This window comes from Ursus arctos, unplaced genomic scaffold, assembly GCF_023065955.2.
Source record: "Ursus arctos isolate Adak ecotype North America unplaced genomic scaffold, UrsArc2.0 scaffold_27, whole genome shotgun sequence".
Lineage (NCBI taxonomy): Eukaryota > Metazoa > Chordata > Mammalia > Carnivora > Ursidae > Ursus > Ursus arctos.
Genome location: NW_026622952.1, coordinates 7,374,025 through 7,393,008, shown reverse-complemented (window position 1 = coordinate 7,393,008; position 18,984 = coordinate 7,374,025). Strand labels below are relative to the sequence as shown.

Here is an 18,984-nt window from a genome sequence, read left to right as displayed (position 1 = left end):
CTATCAAGTTTGTAACTGTGTGCGTTATATTAAGGATATTTTTTAGGCACATAGGTGGATCACTTTCACAGGCCTGTAGGAGCTTTAACAAAGGCATGGTTCATCGTCCTTCCGGTTGGGGAGTGCCTTGCTGGAGCTTCCATTGCACCTGTTGCTGCATGCGATTCTTTGGCCATGTGGTGATAATAGCCTGTCTTTTATCTCCTTGCCATAAAAGTATGGCTAAGAATTTAAGTTATTTTCCACAGAATTATGTCTGCCCTCTTACTTTGAGTCATCCCATTTTTTGATTTGTTAGAGTAGGAATCAAATTTGAATATTATTTTCTTCAGTCATTAACAACTGTTTAAGCTATCAGGAGCCTTTTTTAAAATTGAGGCATAATTAACATATAATGTTGTATTAGTTGCAGAAGTACAATATGATGATTAGTATTTGTATACAATGGGAGATGGTCACCACAGTGAAGTCTAGTTAACATTGCAGGGATTCTTTTCTTGTTCTTCTACCTAAAGCGGAAAAGATTATCTTAGATGAGTATAGGAAAACTCGATTCTGTGTTTTTACCATTCAAAGTTTAGCTTTAATCTTGTTTGGATAATTAAACTAGGATTCTGGGTTCCAATAATAGTCTGGAGAGGTGATTTAAAACTATGGTAAGCAACATATGAAGAATTTGCCTCTGCAGTGTATTTACTTGGGAAGCAGAGTGGGATAGTATAAAGAACATGGTCTTTGGGGTCAGATCTGGTTTCATTTCTTGCTGTTGCCATAATAATAGTAACAACAGTGATATTATAAATAATAACCATTTATTGAGCATACTATATGCCAGACCGTATGCTAAGCATTTCTGTATATCATCTCATTTAATTTTCATAGTAGTCCTGCAAGGTAAGTTTATGATTTCCATTTTTCTGGTGGAGAAACGAAAGCTCAAGAGAGGTCAAACACAAAGACAGAGCTAGGTCTGTCTCTCTAGTCTTCTCTCAGTCGTATCATGTTTATTTTCTTCTCTGTCTAGCCTTTCTCCCGGGTTTCTGGAACCCCTCCCCAGGGGTGGGCACAAGTTCTCCGCTGTTAGATATAATTGTTAGGTATACTTATGGAAGTGTTTGGAAAGCACTGCTCTGAGGCCATCACTTCATCATGCATCACAACGTAATCTCCCATTGTTACAACACAGACTCTACAGTGATAATCTGGGTTTAATATGTGGTTATATGGTCATAATATATGAGAGAAAGAATGCTTCAGAGATTGCTTAGGGAGTTCATATTTCTTTTTTTTTTTTTTTTTAAGATTTTATTTATTCATTTGATAGAGAGCACAAGCAGGGGGAACGGCAGGCAGAGGGAGAGGGAGAAGCATACTCCCCGCTGCACAAGGAGCCCTATGTGGGACTCGATCCCAGGACCCCAGGATCATGACCTGAGCTGAAGGCAGATGCTCACCCGACTGAGCCACCCAGGCACCTGGGAGTTCATAGTTTCATTAGTTACTGATCTTTTTCCTTCCCAAATTTTTCAAAGTTGCATATTAAGTCAGGGCATTTCAGTTCTTCTATTCAGTCATCTTTTTTTCTTTCAACTTTGCTTTTTTACAGAGTTTGAATTCTTACACAAATGGAGTGTATGGCTCACCGTACCACACCGGTCCTGCGGCAAATACTGCCTCATACTCTGGGGCTTATTACACACCTGGATATACTCAGACCAATTACTCCCCAGAGGTTCCAAGCACTTACCGTTCACCTGGCAACAGCCCAGCCCCAGTCTCTCGTTGGCTGTATCCTCAGCAGGACTGCCAGACTGAAGCAGCCCCTCTTAGGGGGCAGGTTCCAGGATATCCTGCTTCACAGGTGAGCAGTTTTCTGTTGGGTTTTTATTTTTTAATATTCTGTGAGTGAGGGGTGCTTGGGTGGCTCAGTCAGTTAAGCGTCCGACTCTTGGTCGTAAGTTCAAGCCCTGCGCTGGGCTCCACACTCGGAGCCTACTTTAAAAAAATTCTATGAGTGATACCATGTTTATGGTCCACTTAAGGGGAGTTCTAATACATCTTTGTGCTTCCTAATAGCATATGGGTCCACTTATTTATAATATATGGGACAGACTTATGCTGTACTTTAGCCATTGAATTTTAAGCTTTCTCCTTCTGAGTTTGATTGTCACTAAATCTGCCCCTTGTATCTTTGGAACCAAGTTTTTTTTTTTGGCTTAGAGAAGTCACTACAACTGATTGGAGATGCTACAACTTAGCTCAGTAGCAGCTAAAGTATACTCTGTTAAGCAGAGAGGAAGCATCTCAGTCTGTTTAGAGTATTTTCATTACTTTGTTAAGTTTTTTTTTAGCAGTGACCAGCATATTTCCTTCCTCTCAATCTAGAACCCTGGAATGACCCTGCCCCATTATCCTTATGGGGATGGTAATCGTAGTGTTCCACAACCAGGACCAACTGTACGACCACAGGAGGACTCATGGGCTTCTCCTGGTGCTTATGGAATGGGAACTCGTTACCCCTGGCCTTCAGCTGCCCCCTCAGCACCACCTGGGAATCTCTACCTGAGTGAGAGTACTCCACCATGGCCTAGCAGCAGCTCTCCTCAGTCACCTCCCTCACCACCACCCCATCAGCCCAAGGTAGGAGACCTTCTAAACGTTCTTTTGGTGTTTGGGTAATTGAGAGAGCACAACATGGACATTTTCTGCATTGGTGTGGATTAAATGGGGACTAATCACAAAAAGTTGGTGATTACTACCTGTAGCTTTACATGGCCCAGTTTCTTTTTTTCTTTTAATAAGCTTTATTTTTTAGAGCAGTTTCAGGTTCGCATCTTTTTTGTAAAAGACAGAAAAATGCTCATTTACTCTTTGTTGTACTATCTGAATGTTTAACAAAGTCAAAGATGTATTTTATTACCTCGATCTGTAGACAAAAGACGATACCAATGTGAAATTGTATAAACCATAGACTTGAACATCATTTGCCTGTGGCTAGGTTCCTTTTTAAGATCTGTCTTAAGGTTTTAACTCTGTAAGGAAAAAACCATCTAATTCCTATTTATTAAGTCACTGTGGATTGTGAAGTGGGAAGGATAGATTATGAGGTGTTCGTGATGATGAGCGCTTCAGGGTAGATTCCAGCCATTATTCTCAGGAATTCTCTGCCTTTTACTTGACAGAGCACTCCTTTTATCTTTTTAGGGTTGTGTTTTTCTCAAATGATTAAGGAGGGAGGTCCAGTTTTATTAGTGGGGAATCTTTTCATGTACCTTCATGGTCAGGTGAAAGATGTGGGCTAACAAATCTGTTGTTGATGGATTCCCGTTAAAACTGCTCTTTTCCCCTCTTTGCTCTCCCACTCCAAGGATTCCTCATACCCCTATAGCCAATCAGATCAAGGCATGAACCGGCACAACTTTCCTTGCACTGTCCATCAGTACGAGTCCTCGGGAACGATGAACAATGATAATTCAGATCTTTTGGATTCCCAAGTCCAGTATAGTGCTGAACCTCAGCTGTATGGTAATGCCAGCAACGAACACCCCAGCAATCAAGATCACAGTGATAATCTTCCTGAAGAGTGTTTATCTTCAGATGAAGGTACTCCCCCAAGTATTAAAAAAATTATACATGTGCTGGAGAAGGTCCAGTATCTTGAGCAAGAAGTAGAAGAGTTCGTAGGGAAAAAGACAGACAAGGCATACTGGCTCCTGGAAGAAATGCTAACCAAGGAACTTTTGGAACTGGATTCAGTTGAAACTGGGGGCCAGGACTCTGTCCGGCAGGCCAGGAAAGAGGCTGTTTGTAAAATCCAGGCCATACTGGAAAAACTGGAAAAAAAAGGATTATGAAGGATTTAGAACAAAGGGGAAGCCTGTTACTAACTTGACCAAAGAACTCTTGATTTTGGTTAATTAACCCTCTTTTTGAAATGCTTGTTGGTGACAAGAAGCAATACATTCCAACTTTCCTTTGATTAAAACTTGAAAAACTGGTAAAGGACTTGAAAGAACATTTTAGTTATGAGTTGTTTTCAGTTTTCAGACCAATGAATGTAATAGGAAACTGTGGAGTTACCCTTATTGCCACGTAGACTCACTCCTTAAGAAATTTGTAGATATCTACAAGCTGCTTCTTATCAGCAGGAGGGAAACACGCTTTATGTAACAGGCTTATCAAAAATCTACCAGATGAGACTGGATATAATCTGAGGCAAACAGGCTCTGTTTTTTTAACCATCTGGATTGTCACATTTTTGTACATTGTGACTGCTTTCAGCATACACTTCATGTGTAAATTACAGCTTGGACTTTAGCCTCCTTGGACCTCTGTTTTGTTTTGTTATTTGCAGTTCACAAATATAGTATTATTCTCTACTTCTTGGTACGTTTTGTAGTAATATGTTTAATATAATTATTCAAGAGACTATATTGACAGCCAGATAGTATGGCAGTTCTGAATGAATTTATATCTTTCCACCACTTGAACATATTGCAGTGTGTAGTGAGTTCTTGAGCTAAAATTGTCTCTTTTTTTGTATCTATTATTAGGGTAGAGTTACCACTTCTACTTTTCATGTTAATAGTGGAAGGCGAATTGGGAGATGGCAAGGGCACAGGAATGAAATGTTTGTGGCCATTTTCTTTTTTGCTTTTTTATTGGTTTTGGATAAAGATCCACCTTAAAATTTCCTTCCCCTGCCCCCTAATTATCTTTTCACTGCTGCTGCTTCCATGTAGAGCATTACGATAGATACAGATGAAAAATTAAAGCCACAATGAGAATAAATAACTGCAAAAGTAATAAATGTGACCATTTGGAAATGCGCTTCTCTATCTAAAATAATTAGTTTCACCATGAAGATCCCTATGAGCAGACTTCAGCTCAGTTTGTAGTTGAAAACAATGAGGGTAATAAAGGATTCATGCTCAGGGAATGAATCAGCCATAGCGAGAGTGGGAAATTTTCTTCTTCTAAAGGTAGATTTGATGTTTAGCTTTATTTCCTAGGATAAATTGTTTTATAAAAAAGATGTTTATTACCATTAATTACGGTCATTACAGAGCCAGATTTGAGAAAGGGTTATTGAAAGGGTCTTAGCTGGGCTTGCTTGGGTAGCTCTATGCTATGGTGTGGAAGAGACTTAGGTAAATGACTTACTTTTTCTGTCGAAGTGAGTTCTAGTATACAGTATCTGTTATTGGAAAAACAGCTCTTTCTTAATAAGATATCCAAGTGATAACTGTTTTTTCTAGACTCATTAGTCTAGTGATAATAGACTAGTCTATTAGTGATAATAAATCTATCAGCCATCTCCTCTCCCCCTTTTTTTTTTTTTTTTGGTTAAGTAGGCTCCATGCCATGGAAGTCCAATGTAGGACTCCCAACCCTGAGATCAAGACCTGAGCTGAAATCAAGGGTTGGCCACCCAACCGACTGAGCCACCCAGGTGCCCCCATCTCCTCTCCTTTTAAACAAAACCAGACAAATATATATGATGAGAAGAAATGGAGTAAAAATATTGGCTGGGTCTTATGGGTAGGATGTATGACTTTATGGGATAATATGGTAACAATTTTATTCTAGGATTTTTGTTTTTGGCCTAATACAGGAATGTTAAAAAAAGGCTTTCTATGAAAATTAGGAAATTTTACTTGAAACTAAAAATTTGGAAGGGGGAGAACGTTAAAGCCAACTTAAAGGAAACTGGTGAAACAGTGACTCAGTGACTAATTCAGGAGAGAACACTGTTATTTAACCAAGGGCCCAAGATACCAATGTCCATGAAGTCTCAGTTTTTACACACACACACACACACACACACACACACACATTATGTACCTATATGTGTATGGTTTTTAGCAGCTTTTTTTTGAATTTTGAGATAATTTTGGACCTCCCAAAGACTTGTAAAATTAGTAGTTTCTGTACTCTTCTCGAACTTCCCCTTATGTTAACATCTTATATAACCATAGAACAATTGTCAAATTAATAAATTAGCCTTGATACAATACCGTTAACTGAAGTAGACAGTTTAAAAAAGTAGAGATTTTCTTGGTCTTTTCACTGATGTCCTTTTACTGTTCCAAGATCCCCTGCAGGATTCTACCTTGCATTTAGTTGTCATGTCTCCATAGTGTCCTCCCAGTCTGTGACAGTGTATCATGCCACCTGATGTCATAATGTGTTTCTGGTGTTGTTAACCTTAATCGCTATCTAGGGTGGTGTCTGCTAGGATTCTCTACTGTAAAATGCCTACGTTTTTCTTTGTAGTGACTAAATATTCGCTGGAGATACTTTGAGACTATGCAAATGTTTCTGCTTAAACTATTGCCCACTCATTTTCGTGTCCACTGCCAGATCTTGCTCGTGTCAGTTACTACTGTGGTGTTCGAGTGGTGATTTTCTGTTTCTTTAATTTCTTTTACATGTACTAATTGGAATTCTTCTGTAAGGAAGGGTTATCACATTTGGATTTATATTTTTAATAAGATATTCAGGATCAGTACAAACTTAGAACTTAAAGATGTAAACCATGTTAAGATGATTCCACATACCAATATCAAAGAAAGGAAAGTTTTGGTAACCTGCTTCAGAAAATATAATGAACTTAAGAAGGAAAATAGTATCTATTGTTTGTGGGTTTGGTTCAGTATTTGACCTAGTATTGACTTCAGACTGAATTCAGAATTTTCTTGGAGTTTCACATCTGGACTTTCTAAAAGTCTCTAAATTTGTATTACTTTGGGGATAGTTTTTGTCAAAATCTTGAATATAGTTAGACCTGGCATGTTAAATACAGCTATGTCTTCTTTATAATAAGCCATTATTGTTTCACATATAAATGCCAATATGAATATTGAGACAAATATGCCCTCATGAAGTATCTGGATGGCGGGTTATGCTTGTCTCTACATTGTTGGTATGGAATTCTTCTAAATGCTTTCAAAAATAGGGTTTGAAAACAGTTCTTTAGTCGTCAATGTAATACCGTTAAAGGTAGGTAGATTTAAAATAAAGTTGAAGACTATAGATTAAATTGCATTTACAAAAAAGATTTTGGGGAGATGGATAGTTGATGAGTGGAATTTTTCATCTTTTTTTTTCTTTTTAAGAAAGTTATAAGCTTAAAGACTCAATTCTGTGGAAGTTACAAGGGTAAAGCGTCAGTTCTGTGACAGGGGCCATGCTTCTGCTCCCAGTCCCTTGTTTTCTTCTACAAAAGCAAGCACTTTTGTATTTTGAATCTTAACAAATTCTCTCCATATTTTTGTTGTTCTGTTGTTTTTTTAGTTGCTGTATCATTTATTTCTGCTCTAATCTTTATTATTTCCCTCCCTCTGCTGCTTTTGGGTTTTGTTTGTTCTTTTTCTAGCTCCCTTAGGTGTTATCTCCATATTTTAAATTTTTATTTATTTATTTATTTTTTAAGTAATCTCTACACCCATTATGGGGCTTGAACTTACAACCCCAAGATCAAGAGTTGCACACTCCACCGACTGAGCCAGCCAGGCACCTTTCCATATTTTTTTAATGACACAATTGTATTGCTTTTATCAATTTTAGGTCATTTCTACTAGTTTTCTATTATAGAGGCTGAAGGTTGGGTTTATCTCTCTGCTCTTAACCATACACACATCTCAGTCCTCATCCCCCAAACTCAAAATCCCCCCCAGTCTAGTTATAGGATGATTTTGTTGTACATTATTATGACCATGTAAATGCTAACTGGAGCTGAGTCGTGTTGTAAACCATGATTACTTTTCCTTTCCTGAACAACAACTTCTTTTCCCTGCAGTTAATCATTTATTTATTGCGTTTGCTCAGATAGCTAATTTGACCTCAAGCCCTCCATCATGTGTAAATCTTCTTTTAAGATGTTCAGACAGATAGTTTAGTAATTTCAAACTCCTGAAGAAGTCTACCCTGGAGCCTTCTGACTGGAGAACTGGTATGTTCTGATTGTGTATTATCATTCTGGGATCTTCTACTTATCCTGGTTTTGCTTCTCCTGCTAGTTTCCTGTTCTCTGTAGCTTATGTCTTTCTCTTAATTTATTCCCTCAGTTTGGTAGAGCAGGTTTTCCAGTAACTTCCTGCAAAAGGGTGCAGGAGAAATAGTTTTTTTTTACATCTTACATATTTGAAAATGTATTTTCATGATCCTTTGTATAAAACCCTTTTCTCTGGAGGCTTGTATGATATTTTTGTCCCTTGTGTTCTGAAATTTCCTAACAGTGTAGCTTTGGTGTGGGTCTATTTTTGTGCATTTTACTGGGCACATTTCATTCTGGAAACTCATATCCTAAGTCCTATGACATTGTCTTGATTTTGTGTTTTAATTTTCCCCCTCCATCACCCTCATCTGTTAACTCTTTATAGAATTCCTGCTGTTTCTGTTATAGATCTCTTAGACTTTTTTTTTTTTAAGAGAGAGGGAGAGTGTGTGGGGTGGGGGTGGGGGGACAGAAGTAGAGAGAAGATCTTAAGCAGGGTCCATGTCCAGTGCAGAGCCCAACACGGGGCTCAGTCTCACGATCCTGAGATCAAGACCTGAGCTGAAATCAAGAGTCGGATGCTTAACCCAGTGAGCCACCCAGGTGCCCCCAGACTGGTTCTTTGATCACTTTTCTTTTTTACTTTTTGCCTTTCTGCTGTACTTTGCGGGAGGTTTACTCACCTTTACCTTCTAAATCTTCATTGAATTTTACATTTCTACTGTTTATTTTTAAATTTTAAGAATTTTTGTTTTTTGTGTTCCTTTATGGAATTCTGCTTTTGTTTTTGGTTGTAGTATCTTCTATCTCTGAGGACTATTAATGCTAATTTCTCAGTGTTTCCTTTTTACTGAATAATGGATTTCCTCCATAATTGCTTTTTTTCCTTTCTGTTTTGATCTCCATCTTTATCTTGTTAGAGATATTTTCTCAAATGTCTGTTAGTTCATGGTTGTGTTTTCTAGTGGAGACCCAAAATTGTTTCTAGAAAATGCTTCCTCACCATTTCGTTTTTATTTTTTCATATTTGTTAGAAGGGAATGGCTCTTTTAAATCTGAAATTAGGAAGGGAGGATTGTCTGAATAATTTTCATCCTGTGTGTAAATGCGAGGTTTTATACTCCCATGTGGCTTTTCTCACCAGGAGTGAGAAACTCACTCACTCTCATTCCTCTGACAGTGAGGATTTAGGGGTTTCTGGGATCAGGGCATATTTTCTGTCTGCCAACCCTTAGATGTCCTTTGATTTTGCAATATATACTTTGTCTTCATAGGCTAATGTTAAGAGTAGTGTTGTCTAATAAATTATAGGACTTCTAGTTACATTTGGATTTCAGATAAGTAACATCATTTTAAAAAAATGATTATGTTCCAAATATTGTATGGGACATACTGATACTAAAAATGACTATTTTCCTGAAATTCAGATTTATTGGAGGTACTATATTTTTTGAAGTTTTTGAGATACTTGTAGATTCACATGCAATTTTAAGAAATAATGCACAGCTTTCATGTACTCTTTACCTGGTTTCCTGCAATGGTAATATTTTGCAAAACTTAACTGCAGTGTCACAACGAGCATATTGACACTGATGCAGTCAAGAAACAGAACAATTCCACCACATTTATTCTTACTATTGACCTTTCATAGGCACACCTACTTCTCCTTTCCCACCATACTTAAACCTGTGGCAATCACTAACCTGTTTTCCATTTCTGAATTTTGCCATTTTGAGAATGTTATATAAGTAGAATTGTACAGTACTATAACCATTAGAGACTGACTTTTTTTCACTCAGGATAATTCTCTTGAGAGCCATTCCAGTTGTTTCCTATATCAGTAGTTCTTTTTTTATTGCTAAGTAGTAGTCTGTGATACGGATATACCACAGTTTAACCACTCATCTATTGAAGACATCGGAGTTGTTTCCAATTTGGGGCTGTTATGAATAAAGCTGCTATGTACATTCATGTACAGGTTTTTGTGTGGACATGGTTTTCATTTCTTTGGGAAAAATGCCCAGGAATGCAGCTCTGGGCCATAGTGTCGTTGCATGCTTAAGTTCGTAGGAAATTACCAAACTTTTCTAGAGTGGCCGCGCTATTTTACATTCCCACCAGCATGGATGAATTTCTCTGCATCCTTGCCAGTATTTGATGGTGTCACTATTTTTTTATTTTAGGTGTTCCGATAGATGTGTAGTGATACCTCGTTGTGGTTGAATTTGCATTTCCTTAGTAGTTAATGATGTTGAACATCTCTGCACGTGCTTATTTGCCACCTGTGTATTCTCTCCCGTGAAATGTCTGTGTGTCTTTTGCTCATTTTAGGGGGATTTATTTTAATAAGCTGCTTATTTTAGAGTAGTTTAGATTTATAGAAGAATTACAATGCTACAGAGTTCCTTTATATTCTGCATTCTATTAATACTTTAAATTAGTATTGTACATTTGACACAATTAATGGACCAATAAGGATAGATTCTCATTAACTAAAATGCATACTTTCTTCAGATTTCCTTAGTTTTTACCTAACAACGTTTTCCTCTTCCAGGATCCCATTCAGAATACCACATTACGTCTAGTAATCATATCTTCTTAGGAGCCTGTTTGCTGTGACAGTTTCTCAGACTTTCCCTGTTTTTGATGACCATGACCATCTTGAGGAGTACTAGTACTGGTCAGATATTTTGTAGACTACCCCTCAGCTGGGATTTGTCTGATGTTTGTCTCCTATACACTGGGGCTGTGGGTTTTTGGGAGGAAGACCACAGAGGTAAGTGTCCATCTCATGTATCAAATAACTTACACTGTTGATGTTAACCTTAATCACCTGGCTGAGGTAGTGTTTGTTAGGTTTCTCCACCGTAAATTACTTTCTTTTCCCCTTTTTCCTACTGTACTCTTTGGAAGGAAGTCCTTATACACAGCTCCACACTTAAGGAGTAGGGAGTTATCCTCCACCTCCTCGAGAGTGTTTATCTACATAAAGTATTTGGAATTTCCCTGCAAGGGATATTTGTCTGTTCTCCCATTTGTTTGTTTGTTTAATCAATTTATATCAGTATGGATTCATAGATATTTATTTTATACTGTGTTATGATCTAATACTACCTTATTTATTTTGTTGCTCAGATTCTCTTGCTTTGGCCATGGGAGCTCTCTCAGTTGTGTCCTTTTGACATACCCCATCATTGTGTGTGGCCTTTTTTTTTTTCCCCACCCCCTTCCCTTACTTTCTGGCACTAGAAGAATCTCCAGGCTCATCTTATATATTTTCTGTTCTAGTTTTAGAATGAATTATTTCTCCAAGAAGCCCTGGTTCCTGTTATTGAAAAATGGTATTGAAACCAAACTTGGGCTCTATCATCCTCATTGCTGAATTTTGAGAATTCTTTGTTTTTTAGAGACAAGTCCCTTGTCGGATGTGTGGTTTGCAAATATTTTATCCTGGCCTGCAGCTTGTCCGTTCATCCTAACAGAGTCTTTCCCAGAGCAAAAGTTTTTAATTTTGAAGCAATCCTATTTATCATTTTTTCCTTTTAAGGAGTGGACTTTTGGTGTCAAGTCTCTAAGAACTTCTGGTTTATTTAACCCCAGTTCCTGAAGATTTTCTCCTATTTTTTTCTAAAAGTGTTATATTTTACATTTGTGTTTGCTACATTTACACTGGCTCTGAAGGGAAGGAAAAATTCTTCCTCTACCCTCAAGGTCTTCCAGCTGGACTAAGAATTAAACTTACATGGGACAGATTAACAGGAGAAAAACACCAAAGTTTTATTATGGGTGCATGGAGGCCCAATAATGAAATTGAGACCTCAAGAAGTGACCAAGGCAGGCAGTATTTACACTTTTTAGACAGACAAATTTGTGAGGAACTGACAGGACAAAGAAAACTTAACTTTGGGAGGCTCAATTAGGAATTCTAAACAGAATTTGGGCTGTGGTAGTCAGTAAAAAGTGACAAGGGTTGTTTACACAGCCTCCTTGGCTGTAAATTTCCCATCTCTGGGCGATAAGGATGTCTCTTTTACCTCCTGGTGCAGGGAGGGTACCTTTCACATAGGAGACTTATTTCCTGCTTTCAGGGGACAGAGGAAGGTCAGAGTGTCCTTGCACAGCCTGTCTCTTAAGTAACTTTTAAAGATTATTTGAGAGAGAGAGCACAAGCAGGCAGAGGGGCAGAGAGAGAGGTCGAAACGCTGCTGAGCAGGGAGCCCGATGGTGGGCTCGATCCCAGAACCCTGGGATCATGACCTGAGCCAAAGGCAGACGCTTAACCGAGTCACCCAGGCGCCGCCCCTTAAGTAATCAATATGCCAACGTGGCCTATCATAGGGCCACCTGCCTTTGGCCCCTACAGCTCAGTCTGACAACCCTAGCCAACAGGAAGCCTTGGCTTGATGGAAACCTCCAAGAGCTAGAGGAGAGCCAGCTTGCCGCACAGCTTAAACTGAAGTTCTCAGGTTACCAGCCTCCAAAACAGCCCCCATTGCAGGAAGACAAAGATCATAAGGAAAGTATAAATCATTTTCCTCAAAGTAAAAACACTCTTAAGATTATCAAAGCTGAGGGCAGAAACTATTCAGTTGTGGCTATAAAGTAATACAATGCATTTTCATGAATGATTTATGGACTTAACAAAAATCACCAACTTTGGGTTGGAGGAGAACATCACGCTATTAATCACTAAGGTTTCTTCCAGTTCTAACATTCTTAATTTATAAACAAAGTTGGTGGTATAGCCAAAATTATAGCTCAGGTCTTCTGTTTCTTGATTTAAGCACCTTGCCTCATAGCAGCAGCCTGTATATTCTAGATTAAAATGTAGATTCATGACCCCTCTGATTAAACTCTTCTAGTTAATCAGAATCTCTGGCTGTTGGATCTAAAAATCTACATCTTAAAGAATGTACTTAGCGGGGGCGCCTGGGTGGCTCATTTGGTTAAGCTCTGCCTTCGGCTCCTGTCCTGATCCTAGAGTCCTGGGATTGAGTGCCTCGTCGGGCTCCCTGCTTGCTGCTCCCCCTGCTTGTGCTCTCTTTCTCTCTCTAATAGATTTTTTTAAAAGTGAAAATAAAGAATCTACTTAGCATATTGTTCCGTTCATTGAAGTTTGAGAATCACCGTCACAGCCTGAACTTCTGCTATTTTATAGTCAGAGCATCCAAGACAACTGTGGAGTGTTCTCAACTCGAGATACCTAGCTGTCCACCAGGGATTGAGGACTCCTGCCTCCAAAAACTATATATCCTTATGCCTAATGCCTTGATAGGCACTCAACACATCCATTTTGAATACTGAAACACGGTTTATTTCGGAAAGAAATGGGAATTCAAAATGGATGCCTCGCAATTTTTCTTACTTTGGATATGAAATCCAGTTGTTTTATGACCTTAGACTCCTGCTTTTGCTCTTGAGGCAACTTACTGGCAATTAGCATTATCTTTTGTATTAGAGCATGGAGTCAGGAAACTGCCTAGCACCAGAGACCAAATGTACCCCACTGCCTGCTTCTGTAAACAGTTTTGTTGGGATAGCCACACTCACCGCTTTACCTACTGTCTCTGGCTGCTTTTTTGCTACAACGGGAGACCTGATTATTTGTGACAGAAACCTTACGGCCCACAGAGCCTGAAATAGTTACCTGGCCCTTTACAGAAAAAGTTTGCTGCCCCCTCCACTAGAGAATTGAAAAGGACAATTTGTTTCAGATTTTGCTTTTTAAGGTGTTTTTTTTTTTCCTGGTAAAAGATCTGATATACAACTGCAAACAATAGCCAGTGAAAATTGAGTGGGATTTTTTTAAAGCGATATACCATAAAATATTCTCTTTTTCTGAACCTACCTACCTAGTGAGCCTTCTTGGTAACCTAAAATGTATACTGCTTAAAGCAGTGTTTCTCAAAGTGTAGATCCCATACTACCTGCCTTTAAATCATCTGGAGTGCTTGTTTAAAATGCAGATTCCTGAATCCCGCCAGAGACCTGAATGAGAATTTCTGGGGGGTATACCTGGACATTTGATAACTCCCTCTTTTGTAACTATCAATGTATGTGGCTCCTGTCTCTGTTATGACACTCAAGATATATTTATTTGTTTACCTGCTTGTCTCTTAAGATTGTGAACTCCTTCAGGGTAGGTGTTGTGTTATTCATTACTTTTATATTCCAAGCTGCTGGGTGGGCCCATTTAATTGCTGTAGTTCTCAAAGGGTAGTCCACGAATGCTGAGGGTCCTTTCAGGGATCACAAGATCAAAACTATTAATACTAAGACATGATTTGCTTTTTTTTTTGCTGTGTTTTTGACATTTGCACTGTTGATGCAAAAGCAGTGGTGGGTAAAACTACTGATGCCTTAGCAAGAATTAAGGCAGTGGAAATAAACTGTACTGTCAGTCCTTGTAGTGTGCACTGCCATGCGTTCATAATAAAAATAGTGCCCATTTCACTGAAGCATACTGTTCATGAAGTAAAAATTACTAATTTTATTAAATATTAACCCCCGCATTCACACCTTTTCATATTCTGTGTGATAAAATAGTATGCATGCAACAGTTCTGCTGACTGAAGTATGCTGGTCTGTTGAGGAGAAAGCACTTAAACTATTTGCACTGGTAACTGAACCAGCTACTCATTTTCTCATGGAACATCATTTTTATTTAAAAATACAGAGAAACTAGGGCTAGTTAGACTGAGCTATTTGATAAAGAGTCTCTTGAAAACAAGTGAGCTTGTTACTTCAAGGAAAACAACTGACAGTATTTATTCCCAATGATAAACTGTGACCCTTCAAGAAAAAAAGCAGACTTTAGAGAACTTTTATTTGCTAAGAGCTTGACAGCTTCCCAATACTTAAAGGCTCTTCTAATGAGACCGCTGGTAATTAAAAATGTATGTATAGTATAATGAAATGTGTTAACATTTGGAAGACTTAATAGCACAGTGAACTAATATTTTCCAAATAACCAATGCTTGATGTCATAAATCATGTATAGGTAAAAGATCCATTCAAAGTGCAAGATAGACCAATGGATTTTAATGTATCAGAATACAAAATATTCACTGACCTGTTTTTGGATTCCATATTGCAACGGACCTTTAAGAAGCCACCATTTGTTGAATTTTAGTGTAGCATTAAAAAGAATAGCCATAATTATCTGAAGAGGCTGTTAAAATACTTCTTCCTTCTCCAACTACATAGTTGAGGGAAGCTGGGTTTTCTTCATATACTTCAACCAAAACTAAAGTTGTAACAGTTTGAATGCAGAAGCAAATATGAGAATCCAACAGTTTTCTGTTAAACCAGACATTAAAGAAATTTTCAGAAATGTAAAGCAATGTCATTCTTTCCCCTGATTTTTTTCATTTTGGAAAATATTTTTCCATTAAAAATTTTATTTATAAGAAATGGGTTTTTAATGTTATTTTAAATGAATTAGTAAATATTTAAATTTCTGTTTTAATTTCTAATACAGTAAATAATGATAGATATAAGCTACATAACCAATACTCTTTAAGGTCCTCAATAATTTACAGGGTAAAGGGTTCCTGAGACCAAAAAAATTGAGAAGAGCTGGTACCGAGGATATAGAGATTTGGAGATAGAGGACCTAAATTCAAGGTCTGGTTTTGTCACTTAACTGACTGAGTTGAAGTAAGTTACTTACCTGCAGGCTCTGAAGACAGACACCGTGTTTGCTATTTTGGCTCCATCACTTGCTGATAGCATGACTTTGGAGAAGTCATTTTACCTCTCCAAATAGGGAGAACTATAGTCTGTACTTCAAGTTGTGAGGACTAAATGGGATTACACTTGTAAAATGCTTACAACCCTACCTAGAAGCAGTAAGAGCTCAGTAAATGCTAGCTCCTATTATTAGTCTATGATATTAGCTAGTCATCCGACAAGATCCTAGAGAATGGGACAACTCTGGCATTCCTTACCCTCTCCCTGGAGAGCAGAAGCTTTTTTAGGTGTTGTAAGTTTGAGAAGGTATAAGTAAACTTGTGAATATCTGTGTGTGGCTGTTAAACTGTAAGAGAATTAATGTTATAAAAATTCTTTTTTCTCGGTTTCTGAAGAAATAACAAAACTGAAAATATCCCTGAATCCTTGCCCTATAAACTAGTTAGAAAATAGACAAGTGTCTTACTGAATACTCAAAGGAGCGGAGGCCTTCCAGAAAACTAAATACCCAGGAGAGCAGGGCAGGCCACTAGCTTCAAGACTGTGGGAAATTCATTTCAACTTTTCACCTCAATTATGTCAACCCGTTTGGACCTCGCTTCCAACCCCTCGTGCAGCTTTTAAATCTGGTGAAGCTCACTTCTATATTTTTATAGATTTTTTTTTTTTTTTTGGCAGCCTCAAAATGCTAAGAAATGTAAGGGGGAGGCAAAGCCCCAGAGAGAAACTTTTTTCTTTGCAAATGCCAATGGTATCCATTCTCCTTTCACACCCATAAGTGGAAGCTGCTGCGAGCGCCCTTTCGTTCTATTGCTCACCAGGGTTGTGGCATCTGCGTTTCCAGCGGGTTCTCCCATCTTTCCTGGCCCTTTAGTACAGTTAGCCAGAGTAGTACCAGGGTCAGCGCGCCTCTTTTCCCATCAGTCTACCAAGTGAGGAGGCTGGGCTGGTTAATCCTGAAGAAGCTTTCTTTCACTGAAACAAAATGCTCCCTTACTCCTATGATGTCTTATCCCTCATCCCTGCCTCTCAAAGACCTCTGACCTCAGACGGAGATTCCGCGCGCCGGCTCAGAGCGGAGGGCACGCCCCACGCACAGCCCGCACGCCCAGCGCTTCGGCTCCCTGCCCGCAGGAAGGAGCCACATCTCGCGCGATTCCTTCCACCTCTCGCGACACTTCCTGCCAGTCTCCTGCGGCCCTCCTTGCCCCACCCATCGCTTCCACTCAGCGGTCCTCGAACCTCACCTTTGCTCTCAGTAGCCGGACCCGCTGCTCGCCCGCTGGGAGCGCAGTGGAGCCCAGTGTTGGGCACGAGCCTGGCGGGGCTGCAGGCTCCGCCCTGCTGCGCCCGGCCCCGCCTCGGCTCGGGGGAAAGGCCGCCGCGGGGACATGTCGTGCGCCCCTCAGCGAGGGCAGGAGTGTGTGAAAGGCAGCGGGGCTGTCAGGTGAGACCGCGACGGCGTGTTGGGGTGGGCGGCTGGGCGGAGGGAGGCCCCACGGGACTGCGGGTTGGAGGCACTGCGGGATGAGGATGCCGGGGGCGGAGGAGTCCGCCGGGGGCGGAGGAGTCCGCGATGCCTGAGACAGCGAAAGGAGGTGCTGGGAGGACCACCCCCGGGGGTGGGTGACCTCGTCTGGATGGAGCGGCCAGGCTTCCCTTTGTACCGACTGCGCTCTAAGCCACCGGGAAATTACCTCCTTTCCATCGGTGGCTCTGCTCCGCTCTGCAGGGCTGGAAGCGGGAGGAGGCAAGTCCCCGAGCTCTGAGGTTCCAGGTCTGGGCTGCAGGAGGCCCAGGGTCGTGGGGGAGAAGGGACGCGCCAAGGTAGCGGAGGTAAATTGGCGCTAGGAAAAAAGATAAAGTGGCCGAAAGCCTGGAGAGCGTTCGCTCAGGGGAGGCCAGGTGTTTGCCATCCCGCAGCGCTCGGTGCTGAGATACCAATAATGTTGCTCACTCCCTTCAGGTTGAGTACACTTCAGTGTGTGCAGTGTACTTGCCAAGTGGCCTGGGTGTTGAAGGGGTAGGACCACATAGGTCAGAGTCGTCTTTGAGGGAAGGAGGCTTTTGAGGTCACTTGTTACTTTTCTCCTGAGACTTGGACGGTGTGAGTGGGTGCGCGCGTGCGCACAGTGGCTCAAACGAGGGTTCGTGTTTTCAGAATTTGTGCCCTAGTCGCTAATTAAGTACATTTCAAGGATCAATAAAAGGTGACAGGTTCTTAAGTGAATAGTTTTACTTTCAATATTTTAAGATTCCTATAATCATGTAAGTGTGTAATGCTAGGGGCCTGGAGCCTGACATCTAGGTGTTATTAAGACAGTTGGAGTAAATTTTTTGCCTTTAGCAATAGACTTAGATTGGAATTAGGGTAAGATGTTTTGTTGCAATCAAGTTTTTGACCATGTGTTTCTTCTGATTCAGCGTTTGTCCTTTTTTTTTTTTTAAAGTTAAGTTAATTTTAATTTTATTTTATTATTTTTTAAAATTTCATTTATTTGAGAGAGTGAGCAAGCTAGAGAGAGCACGAGGAGGAGGAGCAGAGGGAGGAGAGGCAGAAGCAGACTCCCGGGGAGCAGGGAGCCCAATGGGATGCGGGTCTCTATTCCAGGACCCTGAGATCATGGCCTGAGCCAAAGACAGATGCTTAACTGACTGAACCATCCAGGCGCCCCTCTGGGTTTGTCTTATACTTTATTGATTGATTAAACCCATGCAGTTTTCCGAGAGAATTGGGAAATCAGTGTAAAGTGGTTGGTCTGACTATAAGAAGCATTTTGTTTAAAGCTCCCCCTCAAATCCAGCTGTTAATTTATACCTTATTTCCATATTCAGTTGTGTGGCCCCCTGAGATTTTTTTCCCAGAAATGGCTCCTTAAAATGACCAGTTGTGTGTGTATGTGTGTGTGAGAGAGAAATTTCAGTGTTAATGGAAGAAAAATGATTTTTCCCGATAGTTTTCTTATGTCTTGTCTTTTAGAGAGCGAAATGTCATCAGTGGAATCACACCAGGAACAATTGTCCCAGTCAGATCCATCGCCGTCACCAAACTCATGTAGTTCCTTTGAGCTACTAGACATGGATGCTGGCGGTTTGTATGAACCAGTTTCTCCTCATTGGTTTTATTGTAAAATAATAGATTCTAAGGAGACATGGATTCCTTTCAACTCTGAGGATTCACAGCAGCTGGAAGAGGCATATGGCTCTGGTAGGATAAAAATGATGACTTTTAATAGATTAAGACTATTTCTCTCAGTCTAATAGAATAGTTCTTATATTGAGTGTTATTAAAA

At 39.9% G+C, this 18,984-nt stretch overlaps 2 protein-coding genes and 1 long non-coding RNA gene across 4 annotated transcripts in view; 2 read left to right on the top strand and 1 right to left on the bottom strand.

Moving 5' to 3' along the window:
- Positions 1-9,974, top strand: part of BAG4 (BAG cochaperone 4) — a 39,271-nt gene extending 29,297 nt beyond the window's left edge. For both annotated transcript variants that reach the window (XM_026508335.4, XM_057303485.1), the window contains 3 exons: positions 1,607-1,861; positions 2,386-2,640; positions 3,369-9,974. In XM_026508335.4, coding sequence (XP_026364120.1) covers positions 1,607-1,861; positions 2,386-2,640; positions 3,369-3,854 — 996 coding nt within the window. In that variant the 3' untranslated portion in view covers positions 3,855-9,974. The remainder of the gene's footprint in view (positions 1-1,606; positions 1,862-2,385; positions 2,641-3,368) is intronic.
- On the bottom strand, positions 1,265-16,829 carry LOC113262096 (uncharacterized). The gene is made up of 3 exons (XR_003318605.4): positions 15,672-16,829; positions 15,072-15,298; positions 1,265-3,833 (listed from the first exon to the last, which is right to left on the bottom strand). It is a non-coding gene; the product is annotated as an uncharacterized LOC113262096 (long non-coding RNA).
- The window catches only part of DDHD2 (DDHD domain containing 2), a 27,984-nt gene continuing 25,812 nt past the window's right edge, over positions 16,813-18,984 (top strand). Inside the window, exons 1-2 of the mRNA XM_026508334.4 lie at positions 16,813-17,138; positions 18,672-18,899. Of these exons, the coding sequence (XP_026364119.1) occupies positions 18,680-18,899 (220 nt within the window). The 5' untranslated portion in view covers positions 16,813-17,138; positions 18,672-18,679. The remainder of the gene's footprint in view (positions 17,139-18,671; positions 18,900-18,984) is intronic.